This window comes from Caretta caretta, chromosome 7, assembly GCF_965140235.1.
Source record: "Caretta caretta isolate rCarCar2 chromosome 7, rCarCar1.hap1, whole genome shotgun sequence".
Lineage (NCBI taxonomy): Eukaryota > Metazoa > Chordata > Testudines > Cheloniidae > Caretta > Caretta caretta.
This window is the reverse complement of record NC_134212.1, coordinates 5,085,219-5,103,408: the sequence shown is the minus strand read 5'-3', so window position 1 is coordinate 5,103,408 and position 18,190 is coordinate 5,085,219. Positions and strand designations below refer to the sequence as shown.

At 43.5% G+C, this 18,190-nt stretch overlaps 1 protein-coding gene across 10 annotated transcripts in view; it reads left to right on the top strand.

The window, feature by feature from the left end:
- The window catches only part of CADPS (calcium dependent secretion activator), a 389,708-nt gene that overhangs the window by 62,507 nt on the left and 309,011 nt on the right, over nt 1–18,190 (top strand). For all 10 annotated transcript variants that reach the window (XM_048859020.2, XM_048859018.2, XM_048859022.2 and 7 more), the window contains exon 2: nt 14,002–14,115. In XM_048859020.2, coding sequence (XP_048714977.1) covers nt 14,002–14,115 — 114 coding nt within the window. The remainder of the gene's footprint in view (nt 1–14,001; nt 14,116–18,190) is intronic.

Sequence of the window (18,190 nt, the reverse complement as noted above, 5' to 3'; positions counted from 1 at the left end):
GCCTGAGAGGTCAGTGTGGGAGTGATCACCCTGTGAAAAGTGTTCACCCACAGGTGATAGAAAAATGATAAAAGACAAAAGCACCCTATGTGGGTTCATTCAAGAGCATAGTGATGTCTGGTTTCACTCACATAGTTACGTGGGTTTGTAGTGCACTGGATGAGGTACACCACATGGTGTGATAGTCATGTGTAGCTTCTGAGTGCTGGTCCCTATGTGTATTCCAGTATGTCCTCTGTACAGCTAACAAAACGAGAACTGCTTTTGTGTTGCAATTGGGGGCAGGCAGCATCTTTGAAATGCTGAGCAGCTCCTGGGAGCTGTTGAGTTTAGCAGGAGTCATAGGTTGTAAATGAGCCCAATTCTCCACTTGCACAGGGGAAGTTCTGTTGAAGTCCATTGAGGATACTGTTGAGCGAGAGGAGTCCTGCTCGACAGGTATTGTGAACTCCCAGCGCCCCTAGCATCTTGGATGGCAAAGCCCAAAGGAAGAAAGTGCAGCTCCATTTGTACACACAATGTATATAAAGATCGTATTTATCAGCAGGATGTGGGCCGTTTGCAATGACATTGAAAAGGCAAGCTGACAGCACTGCATGTTTAACTTTGGTAAAATCAGGGCTCTTCTGGCACCAATTTGAAACAGCCATACTCTGCTGCTGGATTACCATATACCAAAGGGTTACTAACCTGCTTCAGCAGCCAGCAGGGGCTGTGAATGCACGGAGTTATAACATGAAGTACACACGAGAGAGATCATGACATCACCCTATAGGAAAAACTTGGGCCCTATGGAAATGCCAGTCTTTAGCTGGAGCTTCAACTTCCAACCATTGGATCTTGTTATACCTTTTTGCCTGCTAGATTGAAGTGTCCACTGTCAAATGTGTTCCCCAGGTAGATGCTTACAGACTGATCAAGTCGCACCTTAACCTTCTCTTCGTTAGGCTAAATAGTAAGGATGATTTAGGATGATTGGTTGTGACTATATGTGACAGAGAATTTGAGAACTAGAAAGAGACAAAAGAAGCAAATCTCCTTGTCAGCATACACAGACACAGTGCTGCTGCTGAAATATGCTCTACCACAGACTTTGTGTAGAGAAATGGACATGCCAGCTTGGTATCCCTGGAAAGACAAATAGTGTCTGTCAGAAATGGAAGCTCTTCAGCACTGTAGTGGGGTGTACCAGACCCTCTGAGGCTTCCTGCTGGTGACCCAGAAAGGGGCAGTGGAGAGGGTTCTCCAAGCTGCCTAGAGTGGCTGTGTGGGACACAGCCGAGCAGGGCCGAGCAGGCTAGTATAAGAAGAGCTGCAGGGTCAGAGTGAGGTCAGTTCCTTGCTGGAGCTGGAGGAGTGTAGGTGCTGGCTGACTGTGGGAGCTTCAGGACCTGGGACAGAGCAGTGCTGGTAGAAGCCAGGGAGAGCAAGAAGGCATTCTGGGGCGGTTGCTGGCACTAAATCAGGACAACGCCCTGAGGTAAGGGTGAAGAAAATGCCAGGCCACGGGGAAGTGGCCCAGGGAATTAGAGCAGTGGTGTGGCTTAGATAGAGACATGGCAGATGGCTGTTATCTACAGGGTCCCTGGGCTGGGACCTGGAGCAGTGGGTGGGTCCAGGTCCTCCTGCCCCCATTAGCCACTGGGGGAAGTGGCCTGGCCTTTGAGGCACCCTAGAAGGGCAACTGAACTCTTTAGTGGCCCAGCAGGAGAGCTGGGGCGTGAAACACCCAGAGAGGGCGTGGACATTGCCTCTGGGGGGAAGCCCTGGAGTACAGCTTGATACCAGGGCCGAGACCGTTGCTAGACTACAGGACTAATTAAGGACCTAAGCTCAAGGAGGGCTACAGGGAGAGAAAGTGTAGGCCTGCACACACTTGATCAGGGGGTGCTAGTGAGAGTGCATTCCATTGCAAACACAGTGAGCCCTCTTTGGTAATAAGTGTAAAATGTGTCTGAAACGAGGATATTAAGAGGATCAGATCAGGCTGTTAAGCAGTCAGAAAAGACTTGCTGAGACTTACCAAGAACAATTAGAACTGGAAGGCACTGAGAAGTTGCTAGCGAGGAGCAAAGTGTCAGAAAACCATCTTCCTGGGATGTGGTGTAAGGAGAGCAATGTTGTTGCTGATCTAATTTAAGATACAGCACATGGGTTAATATTATTCACTTATCGTTGGCTTTGTGCTGACAATATATTTGGCATCGTGAACAATGGAAACCTCAGAAGAGCTTAAAATATTGAAGATAAACATACAGGGTCTGATTCTCATTTACACTCTGGCCTCTTTATTCTGCCAGAATGCTATAATGAGGCCTTAGTGTAAAAGAGAATTGGGCCCATAGAAGAGAGAACACACCGGAAATTCCAAAGGAAGAATACCTTTGTCTATTCTATTCTGTTTCAGTTTGTATAGTGTGCCCGTCACTTGGGTATCTGGGCATCTTCCAGTGACACACTGGTGGAGTTTACTTCGTGAACTATCAGCATCAATGGCCTTATTGTGGGCTTTGCAAAAGTCTTTAGGAGAGAGTTGGATAATAATGTAATAGTAGGAAGCTCTGGTTTGAACTGGCCTTACTCCCTGGCAGTCAGTGGGGTAGACACCAGAGCTGGGTTTGGCTGAGGATTTTTGTGGGGGAGGTATAACTCTTACAGAGTGCTTTGGAGGGCACGTCCACAAGATGGCTGCTGAGTTAAAGCTTCCACAGTCAGTAAACCTGGAGCATGTATGCAATGGTTTGATGTTAACATACTTGTCTCTGTGCAAGAAACTGCCCTTTAAAGAGAATAGGTGGCACATATTTGGGGTCTTACACTGAAAGTATAATAAAAAATGATTGTGAAATTACAGTAGTTTTAGATCAGGACTTTAAGGAGGGGAACTCATCCTATATCCGTATTAAGAGTAGCTTGTCATCTGTGTTCCTAGTTTATTCTAATTTAATCAATTTAAGAAGATATATGTCCATTGGTAAAGTGATATATAAAGAAACACAGGTGCAGTTAGCAAATGACCGTTTGGATCACTGGAAGTTTTCAATGAGAATGTGGCTGCTGCATGATTTGTTCTTGTAAGTTTTAATTCAGTTGCAGTAGGTAAGAGGTTAATGAATGCTCTTATTCCAGTTATGGGCTGAGGAAATCATGCATTGATTTGACCTTTGATCAGCAGTGATTATCCTGATTATCTTACACCCTATACGCAATTAGGTATTGGCTGCATCTAGCCTCTCTGATCTCCTAAATGAGCATGCGTTCTAAATCCTTGCGATTCACTGTCATTACTGCAGTTTGTGAAGATCAAACTAGGCTCTGACTGTCCTTGCAATGGATAATTATCACTTTGTTAGAACAGGTGATCTGCCTTTGATTTTTATCCTTCTGAGTCCTGGGGAATAGAAGTAGAAGCTGGAAATATATGTTAAAGGTTAGTTTTGAGATGTGTAAATAGAGCCCGAGGCTTCATTCTCTGCCAACTTAGCAGACTTTGTGGTTCCTGGAAGCAACAGTGCTGAAGAGTGAAGGCAGCCTGCTGACTGTGCTGTTAACAGTACTTCTTACAGGGCAATGGTCAAAGGCAGGTGGTATTAGGAGACTGCAAGAGCATGCCGCAGCTCATATAAATAGTAACAGTCTGTTATGTACCTAATTGCACATTGGGAATGAAGACCTGCTTCCTGTTGTTACTGCACTTGTCTGGCTGCTGGGAAAATAACCAAGCAGTGCACATGGAGTCTGCGGCAACAGACAGTTCAGCTCTCTGTAATCCCTCATTTTGATCCTTTGCAGCCTGCTGCAAGGCATGCAGGGTGGTGGTGACACAATGCAGGTGCGAGGGGTAGCTCTTTGTGGGTGCACTTCATGAAAACCACTAGGCGTGGTCCTATGCACCGAGCCATCGTAAATCTCAGTACCCCTGCCAGCCTGCTGCTTTATGGATGGGCTCATGGGATGAAAAAGCTTGGCGGTAGTGCAGCAGTGCTCTCGGTAATGCAGGACTGAACACCCTGAAGAACAGACCTCACGCCTGCCTGAGGGTCACGCTCTGTGAGGCTGTATCAAAAGCCCAGTTTCTGTCTGCCCGGGATAACTGCATAGGTTCCTGGCCCAAGCAGGACACTCCCCTTCCCCCCAACCCTAGGTCATCTGCAGCTGAGGCCAGATGTGAAGGATGCTCAGCACCCAGCCATTCCCATTGTGGCCCACAGTGTGCTATGCTGACTTGAAAATCTGACCCTGTGTGTCACTAGGAAATCCAGTACTAAACCATATCTGCTCCTTTGCTTGAATTTCTCTCACATTGCGATTCTGTTACAAGCACAACAAATAATGATGCTCTCCTGTAACTCAGAGCTGCGTTTTACCTGATAGTTGTTGTTGCATTATTTTCTGTAGGGATTGCAGCATCTCATGGATATGTGACGATCAAGAGCATGTCATAATGTGGCTTTTCAATTGCACCATGCCACATACTGTAGGTTGTGGCCTTCCAGATTTGAATAGCCGTGTGCTTTTGGTGTCAGTGTGGGGACAGGCCATTAAATACTGCTACTTCCTCTGACCTCTTGTATGCAATAATTTTCATTCTGCTTACACTCACACGTGGAGCTCTGAAACTGTTTTTAAAACAAAGAAGGTAAAAGCTGCAGAGCTTGGATCTAGGACTGAACTTCCCCAAAACTTGAGGCAGTTTAGAGCTATGCTCTTGGTTTGTGCTGCATCTGTATTATAGATTCTTTTTAATTGATATCAGTAATTTTATGTTATTGTTTTATCACTTGCCCACAGTGATAAATGAACACGACCCATTCTGCAGTAGAGCCAGCTTGTAGTGAACTCAAATATAGTAACTCCATGTACAGTGAGGCATCTTGGAAGAGAAGTCCTGGATTGGTTAAACAGATTGCAAGGTGCAATATGTAATTCTGCTTGCAGGGAAGCTATTTTTTTTGAAAAATTACTTCCCTTTATTATGGTTCTGCTATGGATGAGTGTCCACCATTCATTGATTTGTGACCCACAACTCATCAACGTATGACCCCAAATCAGTGTTATGGCCTGTGTGGCAGGTTTTGCATTTGATTTTCTCAGTCAACTAAAAACTGTGTAAAAATCACATGTAGTCAGAGCTTCTAGCTGATTAGTCATCCTATGCAGAATTCTCCACATTTCATTACGGTCTGCTTAAGCTGAACACATGAAATTTCATTCTTGATATGTTTAATGCACCCAGAGACACATGTATAGCAAGTGCTCAGGGCTGAGTTGTTTCAACTGGGTCACCCACATCTCGTTTCTGGGGTCGCTAAGCAAGTGTGTAGGACTAAATGTGTGTATCTGGGCTAACTCGCTTTAGAGAAGGTAGTAGGAAGGCCGCTCTTCTCAAACCTATAATCAATTCCATTTTTCCTGGATATGCATGTGTGGTTCCAAGATCCAAACTGGGCATTTTGTACTTAAAATATTTTATAGCGAATATTTATTTTATTACATCTCGTTCGAATCCGAAAATCAATTTATGCAAATCTGGCAATCTACAATACCTGTAAAATGAAGCAGTGGCTATTAGTGCTTTCCCTGTCGCCATCCAATAATGCGAATGATCTAATGGCTGTGTGTGTTCATAGTGGTAGTGAATGCTCCAAAAAGGAGTAATGAGGGGTGGAAAAGTGACAGAAGACTAATGAATATGGTAATAAGAAAATTCAACTTGTCACTACTAAATATGGCCATCTATTTATTTCTCTTCTTACAATTCTGGCACACTTTTATAGAGCTACATTTGGATGCCATTAAATCTATTGGTTTCAGAGTAACAGCCGTGTTAGTCTGTATTCGCAAAAAGAAAAGGAGTACTTGTGGCACCTTAGAGACTAACCAATTTATTTGAGCATGAGCTTTCGTGAGCTACAGCTCACTTCATCGGATCGAAAGCTCACGAAAGCTCATGCTCAAATAAATTGGTTAGTCTCTAAGGTGCCACAAGTACTCCTTTTCTTTTTATTAAATCTATTGAAGTTCCAACCAGTTCGGTGGGGTTGTACTGGTGCAACAGAGCAAAACTTGACCAAGTCCTGCCAAGATAGCCTAGAACACGGATGTGACAGTATTGATTTGAATCGGAATTGTTTCAGTGGAGCAGTTATTCTGTTTTAATGCCACTTGTAAGCACACTATGGAAGACCACTAAGCGAAAAATGTTTTTTTGTATTGGCCTCTAAGTCCTTACTGGGTCTGCTCAGCAAGATAGAGGTTATTTTTGTGTAGCTGATCATATTGCTGTGAATAAATATACCAAAATAATGTATCTGGACCAGATTTCACAAAGCATTTAAATGTGCTTATTTTGAGCGCATGGAAATCAATGGCACTACTCGTGCTTAAAGTTAAGCCTCTGCTTAAGTATTTAGCTGACTATGGACCTCAGTGTTCAAGTTGGGAATCTCTGAAGAGGCACATTATAGGTTGGTTTAGATAGTGCTGCTGTTGAAATAAACCAAGGGCAGCAGATAGGTTTAGCAGATTCTTTTGTCTTCTCAAACTTAGTGGGGTTCTGCTGCTCAGGCATGTTAGGCAATCTGATTCGGGAACTACAGTCGACAGGACGGCTGCTCAGATGCATACATGCTTTGCTGAATCAGGGCGTACATCCCATGCATTATTTGGTTCGACTTATCTGATCCTGGAGAATCTGGCATTAAGCCTGGGATGCTGGTTAGAATGTTTCTTTCCTGTCACCAACTTATGCGTTATTTTTTTCTGAATTAGTTAATGCCGATCTGAGCTGGGGGGGGGGATTTCCACATACAATCCATAAAATTTTCAGAATGTTTATTTTTTCTGCCTTCTATACTAGAAGGTAGAAAATCCCACAGCCCTGCCCCATGCATGGCGTTAAAGGGTTATTGACAGCGGGAGGTCAGCAGCTGTCCAAATGGCAGTTAATTAGCTCTTTGCTAATAGAAGTTGCTAGAACCAAGCATGAACAGCAGGGCAGAGATTTCCTTCATTTACAGTAATGATTTTGCCTTCCAGAAGGGCCTCGTGCAACAAAGCACTCTGCCATCTGTAGGACCCAAATCTAGGGACTGAGCTCAGTCTCTAGAGCTGGGAATAATGTTGAGGAAGAATTCATCAAAAGGTTTGATCTTGAAGTTATGGTGCTGGATTGGAAACTGGGGGGGATCTGGGTTCAATTCCTGGCTCTGCCATGCATTCCCTGTGTGACAGTGGCCAAGTTGTTTGGGGCTGTCTGGGTTCAGATTTGACCTGGTCTAACTAGTACAGACTCCTGTGTGGACAGTTTGGTTTGAGCATGCTTTATTTCAGTGGAGCTTAAACTTGTTCCTAACTTGTTCAATTTAAGCTGCTCCAAAATAAGGTTGACTTAAACTGAAATGAGGGTTCACGCAGCCTTTTGCACCATCTTAAAGCCAGTTTAAAGTCACACCTGTATTTAAGCTGGTGCAGCTCTGCATGTCAGCAAGCCCTCAATTGCCCCGTGCCTCAATTCTCCATCTATAGAATGGGGATAATAATCCTTCCTCTCTCCCACTCCTTGCCTGTTTAGACTGTGAGCTCTTCATGGTAATACAGGTACTGCCTTTTTCTGTGTGTTTGTAGCAGCAAGGGGACCTGGCACTTGATGGTTTCCTCTAGGTGCTGCTTTAATACAAATTAATAAATATGCCACAACTCAAGCTAACATTAAGCACCAAGGAACTGTGTCTGACAACCAACACAGGGAACTTGTGGTTGGGAGAATTTAAAAGGCGCGCACACAAAATCAAATACCCAAAGTGTGGTCAACCCAGTTTTTCCTTTCCCTGTGTGGGTTGTGTTCAAACACATTTTCTTGTTTACTTAGGCTTATGGAAGATGAAATTCCTTCATCGGTCATCTGTTTCCTTGGCACTTCAAAAGCTAAATCGAATATGAAAGCAATCTAATTTTCAGTTAGAAATTGACTTTTTCTTGATGATATTCATAGCTGTGGAAAGAGGAAAAGGATCAATAAACCAGTGCTATTTTGCAGCCTGGGGGGAAAAATGAGAACATTAAGGTGCTATTAAGCAACAGTGCACATGTGATGGGATTGAAAAAAGGGGGCCCCCTCTCCCCCCACAACTGTGTGGTTTAAAAAAAGAAACCCACAACTCTAATAAGGAAAATTCCAATGACGCCTTTATGGTGCCCCCTGGAGTAATTAACAATGCATGAGATGAATGCTGTTAGTCTCCAGAAATGTCAGGCAACATCACTCACTTTGAAGGTAGTTCCACTAATCTCCTGTGTTAAGTGTGGAGCAGAAACTACTTTTGTAGTAATTGAACAAATGAGCCTTTTGGAAATCGCTGTGAGAGGCAATGTGCTACAAATTTAAAATTAATAAAAAAAGTTCTCTGACAAAATTATCTAAAAAATACAAAACCAAACCAGTATGTGGCACTTGCCCCCCTCCTAAAATGCAACATGAAAAGTGAAGATGCAGCATGTCCAGTGCTGAGTTAGTGTATTTTCTAATCTCAGAATCTCTCTGCTCCAAGTACATCTTCCTCTGGTGTATCAGGATGTGTATTTGTCTGCTGAATTTCTCTCTTTCTTTTTTAATGGCTTTTCCTGGGTCCTAACCTCCATCTCTTGGTATAATTTCATTGTCCCTCACTGATGTTAATAACAGCTTCCAGTTTAGTATCATCTACAATTTTTAATCAATGTGCTGTTTGTTAATAATCTGGGGGAGGGGTAAAGAGTGGGATCCTCGAAGGTACATCGGCATCTAGGTTGTGGTTTTAGGCACTGCTGCAATTCCCCAAAGCTCCCACTCAACTGCCATCAAACTCTGTCAGCACCTAACCTCACTTGGTACCTAAGGTGTTTGTGTGCGGGGCAGAGGGATGGTGGGAGAGGGTTTCCTCTGAGCATGCACACTGCAACCTCAATCTCGACACCCAGGTATCTGTCGCCTGCCGGAGCATGTGCAGTACTGCCTCATGGTAGGCGTTCAGGCACTTATCTCCCACCTGTGCCCTGGAGCCATTACAAACCAGGGAAGAGTGGTGTTTGGCTCCCTAAATCACATGCAGAGGGCTGATCCAGTAGGCATGTTCAGAGGCTGCCTGCCAGATCGGGTCTCGCAGGTGAGTTCACACTACAGCTAGGAGGTGGGGGGACAGGAAGGCTTAGCCTTATAACCTTTAACCTAGTGGTTAGGGTACTCACTTGGGCTATGGGAGACCCCCCTCACCCTGGTTCAAGTCCCCCCTCCTCCTGAGGAGAAGAACAGGGATCTGACACATCTCAGGTGAGTGCCCTAAGCACTGGGTCTCCCTCAATCTCTCCTATTGAAGCTGTTCCACTTTAATTAAACAATTGACTGATTAACTATTAATTGGGCCAGAGAAGGAGTTAGAATGACTCTGTAACTAGGAGCCTCCCACATCCTGGATGAGTACCCTGTCCACTAGGCTCAAGGTTACAAGGGAGTTTCTTCTGTCCCCCAATTCCATTTTGTTTCAGGCCCCATGCACAACTTAGGCAGCCAAATGGCTTCTCAGCCCCTTCACCGCCCCGGTCATGAATCAGAGCAGAGATGGCCACCTCCTTGCAGCCTTGTCTTAGGCGCCTGTCTCTGGGAGAGGGGTGGGTCTTAGCGCACACCCCTCATGTCGGCATCTCCCATTGGTAAGCTTAGATGGGTCCCCGCCTAGTGTGCTGGCTTTGTGGATCCCATTCTTTGGCAGCTCTCGTGCTCTCCCCATTCATGGTGTAGGGGGTTTCAGAGTAACAGCCGTGTTAGTCTGTATTCGCAAAAAGAAAAGGAGGACTTGTGGCACCTTAGAGACTAGTGTAACTTGGCTTTGTGGAGTGCAAGGGTGTTCCTCTGACTTTTCTAGGCACCTAGAAGATAGGCCTTGCAATCCTGCGCATACTAGCACCTAAGTCCCATCATGGATCCCACCAATGTGCTTGATAGAAGCAGATCTAACAGCATTTCCCCAGGCGCTTTGCTGGTCTTTTGCTCGTACGCTATCTTTGTGGATGATCCTTTGGCCAGTTTTCAATCTATTTTTTAGTACTTCCATCCACGTCAAACCAAACAAATTTGTCAACCTTTGGAAATACTGTCTCAGGCCTGATGATGTAATGGGCTGCTGACGGAACTTGTTGCCAGCTTGAGCACTAGGTTGTTGGTTTTTTTAAACGGAATAACTAATAAACTTACCCAAGTTTGATTGAGTTTCCTTGAGAGCTGTGAACTCTGAATTGTCACTAGTCACCTAACCTGTATTTACCCATTTCAGCAGAACTCTCCACTGAACTAATTTTCACTCAATTACCAGTGTGGTAGGTTCTAAGATGCTGCATAACTGTACAGGGCTCCTGCTGATGTGCTCAAGTTTCAGGAGCTAGAACCCTGAATAGATAGAGCTATGTTTGCTGATTTCAGGTCAAGTGCTCCAACCCCAAGGAATGAAAGGGTTCATTTGAGCCTAATGTTTCGTTCTTGTTTGTTAAAGACAAAAGCTAGGAAATGGCTACATTTATACTAGACACCATGTATGTTGCTGTGTTTGGAGCAGGGTGGGCCAGCTGCTTATAGCTTTCTCCCCTTCCCATCGCTCAAAGGTAAATGCAGATTTGTTTCTAATTTTCCAAAATAAGCAATGACATCCCTTACTTTAGTTTTTTTTGTAAAGCAATTTTCCCATAGCACTAGAATAAACCAAACGAGATAGTCACACTGCATTTTCTTCACCCATTCACCTTGCTCACCATGACATTCCAAAACTAATTACCACCATTCATAATATTCCTTAGCTAACCACATTCACACCTTGTGAGTTGTTATCTAGCCTCTGTTATATTGATGTCCACATTTTCTAAGTGTTCCCTCACCTACATTTTATCAGTAGCTGTATCTAATGGGCCTTCATTACTTCTTAATAGTCTGTATCTCTCTGCTTTATTGTTATTTTGAAGTAAGATTTTTAAAATCCAGTTTGGTAACTTGGCCATTTTAGAACCATCATTACTGTGATTCCCTCTTACATGTTGAATAGGTCTGTTCTCTACATTGTAGTTCCTTCTCCCACTGGTATATTTGTACAAACTCTTCTGATTTTTCTCAGTGCCTTTTGTTGACAGTAACTCATCTTGCTTTTCATAATGTCCTTATCTTTTCTCTTGAAGACTTAATAAGCCACATATATTTTGTTTAGTTCGCTCTCCCTTATTTAGATTCTTTCTAATCCTCAAATTCTGGAGAAGTCACCCAGCGATCTCAACCTGCCAACCTTCTGCTTCATAATGTTTCTGTTGCTCTTGTAATCATCATTGGACTCATCAGTGTACACATGACATCTTAAGGAATCATCTCTCTGGATATTAGTTATTCCCTCACTAGCTTATATTATTCATTAAGAACATAAGAACAGCCACACTAGGTCAGACCAGTGGGCCTTCTAGCCCAGTATTCTATCTTCCGACAGTGGCCAGTGCCAGATGCTTCAGAGAAATGAACAGAACAGAGAAACTATTGAGTGATCCATCCTCTGTCATCCAATCCCAACTTCTGACAGAGGTTTAGGGACACCCAGAGCATGGAGTTGCATCCCTGACCGTCTTGGCTAATAGCCATTGATGGACCTATGCTCCGTGAATTTATCTAGTTCTTTTTTAATCCAGATATGTTCATTGAATCCAGTTATACTTCAGTATTTATATTTAGCATTATTTCCAGTTAATCTTTTATTTCTCTTGCCCCTCGCATTTGAATAAACTCAATTTTGAAATGCTCTTTTATTATTGCCCTATCCAGCTTTTGATGATGATCAGAAAATAAAGGCAAGGGTTGGTTGCTTATACACCTCTACCCCGATATAATGCAGTCCTCAGGAGCCAAAAAATCTTACCACGTTGTAGGTGAAACCACGTTATACCGAACTTGCTTTTGCCTCGAGCATTTCCATTATTAATAGTCACTTCCCGACCCATCCAAACCCCTCCCCTCATTCCCTGTCCACTGACTGCCCCGACCCCTATCCACACCCCCACCTCCTGACAGGCCCCCTGGGACTCCCACGCCCTATCCAATGCCCCTGTCCCCTGACTGCCCTGCCCCCAGAACCAACCCCCCCGTCCCCTGACTGCTCCGAGACCCTCTGCCCCTTATCCAACCCCTCGGCCCTGGTCCAGCACCCTTAACATGTCACTCAGAGAAGCGTGTTGGAGCCAGACGCGCTGATCCGCCGGAGCGCGCAGCCCCGCCCGCCCCACAGAGAGCGCCGCTTTACTGCATTCTATCTGAATTCGTGTTATATCGGGTCGCGTTGTATCGGGGTCGAGGTGTACATGGTATTAATTACACAATAGGTGGCCGGTCCTGGGGCTGGTCTACAAACAGATTTTTGTACCCATTTAACTCCGTTTAGACATGAATACAGTTAAATCAGTGCAACCTCATTAGTGTGGATTCAGTTATACTGGTAGAAAGGTGTTTATAGCTTGTTTCAGTGTACCAGTTGGGATTTGGTTAGCGTTTGGGGTTGTATCAATTTTAAACTCCGTTTCTAAACTGATGTAGTTAGAGCTGTACAAAAACTATGTGCTGGTTGCCTTAAGGCCACAATAAGCCTGCTGTAAGCTTCCTGTTGATGTCTCTGGGCCAGAATCAGTGGAACTATGCCATGAACTGTGGCTTTAAAGTTATGTCAGCTGTAGATGGATCAGAAAATGGTCTGACAGTTAAAATGGCTTGATCTGTGCTGATTTGGGGTTCAAAAGGTGTGCAAAATGAATGTAATTTAAATGCTTTTTCTTTCAACAGGTATCAGTAGAGTGAAAATTGTTGTCTAAACAAAGTTTATGGTCAAGCCTATTCTAACTTGGGTTTAAAGGTGCAAAACTGCTTCTACAATAGGTGCTAAGTGGTGTTGCAAATTCAGTCCTAAGTGGGCCAAATTGTATAACTGTATTTCTACCAAAAAAAAAATCCTACTTTCTTTCCTAGTCAAGGTCCTAAGATCACCTTCGAACTCCAAGTGTAAATTATGTTGTGGTTTGTGTCACCACTGAACCTGGCCAGTATCCTGCGGGGGGGGCTTAGTTTGACATTTCACTTACCTGCTAAACCTTCCACAATGCTTTTGGGCAATAAAGAAAAACAGCTGCAGTCCTTGATACCTGCACATGTACCCTGATTCCTGCACCTTCATGTGTATCTTCATCATAAGCAAAGGATGGAGTGTCTGTCATTCTGTGGCAATGCTGAAGCCAAAGTTGAAAGGACAAACCACTAAGACCCAGACCCCAAAAGGTATTTAGATGTCCAGCTCCCATTGACTTCAATGGAAGCTAAGAGCATAAATACCCTTTTTGAGGATCAGGGCTTAATAGGTAGGATTCTCGATGTCCAGCTTAGTTTTGCCCTGTTATAGTCTCCTCCTGCAGTTGCGTAGCATACTTTTACCAGATGCTCTTGTAAAGAGTTTTCCCTAAAACAAATTCAGTACTTAACTATTTAGTGCATAAATTTTAATCAACATTTTATCTTAAACAACAAGAGGAAAGAAAACTAGAAAAAAGTGAGTTGAAAAAATCAAGATTGTTCCAGGTGATTCATATTACAGGTGCTAAGTAGTTCTGTTCAGAAAATTCCCAATTTGGAAGAGGTAGCAATTTGTGTGCATTTTGTGTTGGAAAGAAAATGTGGATGTAGCGGGTTGTTGCCCAGAATTATTTCAGATGTTCTTAGGAGTGGCTAACAGCATGAATATACTTGCCAGGATGAAGGGGTTTGTAGCTTATTCAACCTCTATTATTGCAATAGGCAAAAGACCATGTGGTAGAGGTTTGCCTCATGGTTGCACTGGTATGGAGCAAGGGTGACCAGCTGTTACAAGATAGAATATTATATAAGGTTATTTATTTGGTTATTTTAATTCCATCATTTCCATTTTGCTAACTAATCTCTTTTCACTTGAAATGTCTTTGCAGATAAGCAAGCAGCAGCTCCAGATAGTCAAGGATCGATTCCAAGCATTTCTCAATGGAGAGACGCAGATTGTGGCTGATGAAGCTTTTATTAATGCAGTCCAAAGTTATTTTGAGGTAAGGCGTGATGGTGAGGCAATTGTTGGGCATGAAATATACAAATGAGCACAGCTCACAACGATGTCTTATGAACAAGTGTTGCATGGCCTTTTCTGCATTAATAGTCCCATCCAAATTTCTTTGGATATGCTTGGACAGCCAACAAATAAACTCAGTGCTATTTAAACCAAATCTCCCAAAATATTTTAAAGAAAATTAAATTATAGTTCAACAGTTAAATCATCTGTGCTAAGTTTAGTGCCATGCTAAATGTGTACTCCTGCATAATGTATCTAAATACTTCACGTTCTTACTCTTGCGTTAAATTCTGTCCTAATGGATACCTCCACATTGCTGTTGAGGTCAGTTGGGCCAAATTCTCCCCTCCATTCAGCCCAGTGGTATGTGTAGAGAAATATTAGGGATGAATGTAGCCCACTGGGGTGACGTGGAATGTAGAAAAGAGAGAATATGGCTCTTTGAGGGTACTGTCATAATGTATGTGGTGACCCAACAAGAATAGCAAAGGCCTTGAAAAGCTTTACATATTGCAATAGAGGGAGTCATTGTGTCTCATTCAGAGATGACACAGATTACTTGCTAATGACAACCACAAAGACTTCAATGCCCCAAATGCTTCAGTAAAATTAGTCAAAAGATAAAATTTATAAATATTTTATTGACAGCCACTAATAGTACTTAATAATACACTTACAATCCTGTTACAATTCAGAAAATGTTTTGTTGGGGGCATTTTAAGGCCGTAAAATCACATCTATCCTTCCACTCCCTGCTAATATTTGTTCTAACTAGCTATTTATACATTAAAGGGACATTGACCACGTTGGCTACTTCAGATTTCACTTACCTATTTTTTCCTGTTAACAAATTTACATTTCCTACTTTGTCGGCATATTCCCCAGTCTACCAGCATATATGCACATTGCATATATGAACTGTTTGAACAGCAATTCTTCCTTTGTGTTTTTTTTTTTCAACCAATCCAGTAATCCAGCTCTCATGAGTAACTTTGTAATAACTATAGCTGGTTGGTAACTTTTTTGACAGAAAATGCACTTTCTGCAAAATCAAAATTTTCCATTTGGAAAACTGACTTGGCTGAAATATTTCGTTTTGGGTAGGTTCAACCCAAATTGGAATAGTTAATTTAGTAACTGACCCAAAATGTTCAGCTGTTTTGAAATGAAAAATGTCAATGATTATTTATTAGCTGTATTACCATGACACTTAGGAGCCCTATTCATGGAGCAGGACCCCATTGTGCTAGGCACTGTACAAACACAGAAAAAGAGTATACCTGCTCCAAAGAGCTTACAATCAAAGTATAAGACAAGAGGAGACAGATGGATATAGACTCGGGTTGCCAACTTTTTAATTGTACAAAACTGAACACCCTAGCTCCTCCCCTTCCCCGAGGTCCTCTCCCCCAGTCATTACATTTCCCCCTCCCTCGATGGCTCGCTATCCCCCACCCTCACTCACTTGGGCTGGGGAAGAGGGTTAGGGTGCGGGAGGGGGGTGAGGGCTCTAGCTGAGGGTGCGGGCCCTGGGATGGGGCCAGAAATGAGGGGTGCAGGATGGGGCTGTGGGCTGGGGCAGGGGATTGGGGTGTAGGAGGGAGTACAGGCTCTGGGGTGTGGCTGGGGATGAGGGTTTTGGGGAGCAGGAGGGGGCTTCAGGTTTGAGGGGGCTTGGGGTTGGGGCCTGGGCTTATCTCCAGCAGCTCCCAATCAGCGGCGTAGCAGGTAGGCTAAGGCAGGCTTCCTGCCTGTCCCGACTCCGCGCTGGACAGCAGATGTAGCCAGCAGCAGGTCCAGCTCCTAGACGGAGGCGCAGCAGGCAGCTCCACATGCTGCTCTTGTCCGCAGGCGCCATCCCCGCAGCTCCGAATGTCTGTGGTTCCCAGCCAATGGGAGTTCAGAGTTGGTGCTTGTGGCAGGGGCAACGAGCAGAGCCCTGTGGGCATCTCCTATCTAGGAGCTGGACCTGCTGGCCACTTCCGAGGCGCAGCGTGGTGCCAGGATAGGTAGGGACTAGCCTGCCTTAGCCCCACAGCATCACCGACCGGGCTTTTAACAGCCCGGTCAGCATCTGTGAGGGTCCCTTTTCGAGCGGGTGTTCCGGCTGAAAACCAGACACCAGACAGACAGACAGGAAAGAAGTGAGGCCATATTGATAAGCATAATAGGCAGCGGTCTCAGCATACCATCAGTCTAAGAAAACAGGGAACTGCATTTCCCTATCAGCACGTTGCCTTCTAGGAGTTGTCATTCCAGCCCCCATTGTCAGAGCCACCCTTAAGATTTATGGTGCCGTACGTAGTCTTATTAAACTGGTGCTCCTATGCCTGACTTGCTCTTAGCAACACAAACGTAATCTTACAGTGCTGGAAAACTTGTCACATGAACTTTATTAAAACCAATTTAAACAAATTAAGCACACTATAATGCTAATGGACTATACTTCTACTAAAGAAGTAGCGCTATGGAAACCATTCTGATTTGATAGAATGATACAAATATATATTTTTTTTAAATTTTGTCAACATTATATTGGAAATTTCTATGAAGAGGTATTGAAACAAGGATTTGTTTTTAATTAAAAGCAATCTTTCTGCCTTTATAGGCTGCAAAATCAGTAATAATCTCATCATATGACAAAGACAAAGTGATGTCTTTTTCGATTGCAAGAATAGCAAGACCAGTCAAGTGTTCCTGACTCATTGTAGAGTGGAGATAGTTTTTAATGAGCTTTAGTTTTGAGAAACTCCATTCTCCTGATGCTACTGTTACAGGAATTGTCAGTAGAATACACGTGGCAATGTACACATAACAAGTTTGCTGGTATGAATAAACTGTACAGTCTCCATCACAGACTTTGCATGTGGCACCATTGATGACGACGTACTCAATTTTGTACAGTTCAAGTCCATTTAAATCAAAACTATCAATGTGCTTCAAGAGGCTCTCTAGGTTCTTGCACTTCTCATTAGCTGCTCTTGTTTTCCTATTTTGTTGAATTTAGTTATGTCATTCAAAACCCCAGACTGTTCATGGTGTGCTCATAAGGTATTAAACCTTTCATGAACCGCAGATATTGCTTTATCCATCACAACATTAGAAAATTCAACCTCAAATTTCTTTTTTGGATCTTCTATGAGCTCATCTGCTCCTTCATATTCCACTTGCCATTTTTTCCTCTAAACTCTCGTCATGGTGGACATGGAAATCTTGGTTCTACACCAAGTGCCTCTGCAAACTCTCTGGCTGTAACCTGTGCTGCTTTCAATCCAGTTTCTCTGTATTTCAATAAAAAAGTCTTGTGTTGTTTAGTAACGTAAGTGTTGAATCAAGCTGCATCGCTGGACTCTGCATTATTTTGCTTATTCTTGTTAAAATCTCAAGTGTGTCATACCAGATTATGGCAGATGTTAGACACTTGAAGTTGGATATTTCTGAGGCCAATGATTGTGCTTCACTTTTGGCTTTTGGATCTCTGGCTTCTTCCGAAATAACAATCAGTGCTTCATAAACTTCACTTTCCCAGTGTGCCTCAGATAGAGGCTTTGACATGTGCTTTGAATATTTGAATTCGGAGTCGGTGCTTGGGGCGGGAGCAGCGAGCGGAGCCCTGTGGCCCCCATCCCCCCTACCTAGGAGCCGGTCCTACAGGCTGCTTCTGGGGTACAGCGCGGTTCGTTGAGTGGAAGCTGAAAAGAGCACGTAAATACATTGCAGCAAACCAAAAAAAAGAAATAGCTTCTACAGAAGACTTGGCCATATCACATAAAATCATATTAAGGCTGTGGCATGCACATGGAACAAAAAAGGCTCGTGGATTTTCTGCCAGCAATCCAGCTTGCACACCAGAAATGCATCCTCTCATATTGGCACCATTATCGTAGCCTTGTCCTCTAACGTTCATTACGGACAATCCAATTAGTTTTAGTTTATTAAGGAGAGCTTGAAGTCCAAAACCTGTAGTGTCCTCTACTTCTAAAAATGTGATAAATGATTCCTTAACTGTTATCTCTGCTGAATCACTAATGTCGACAAATCTCACTACTAATGAC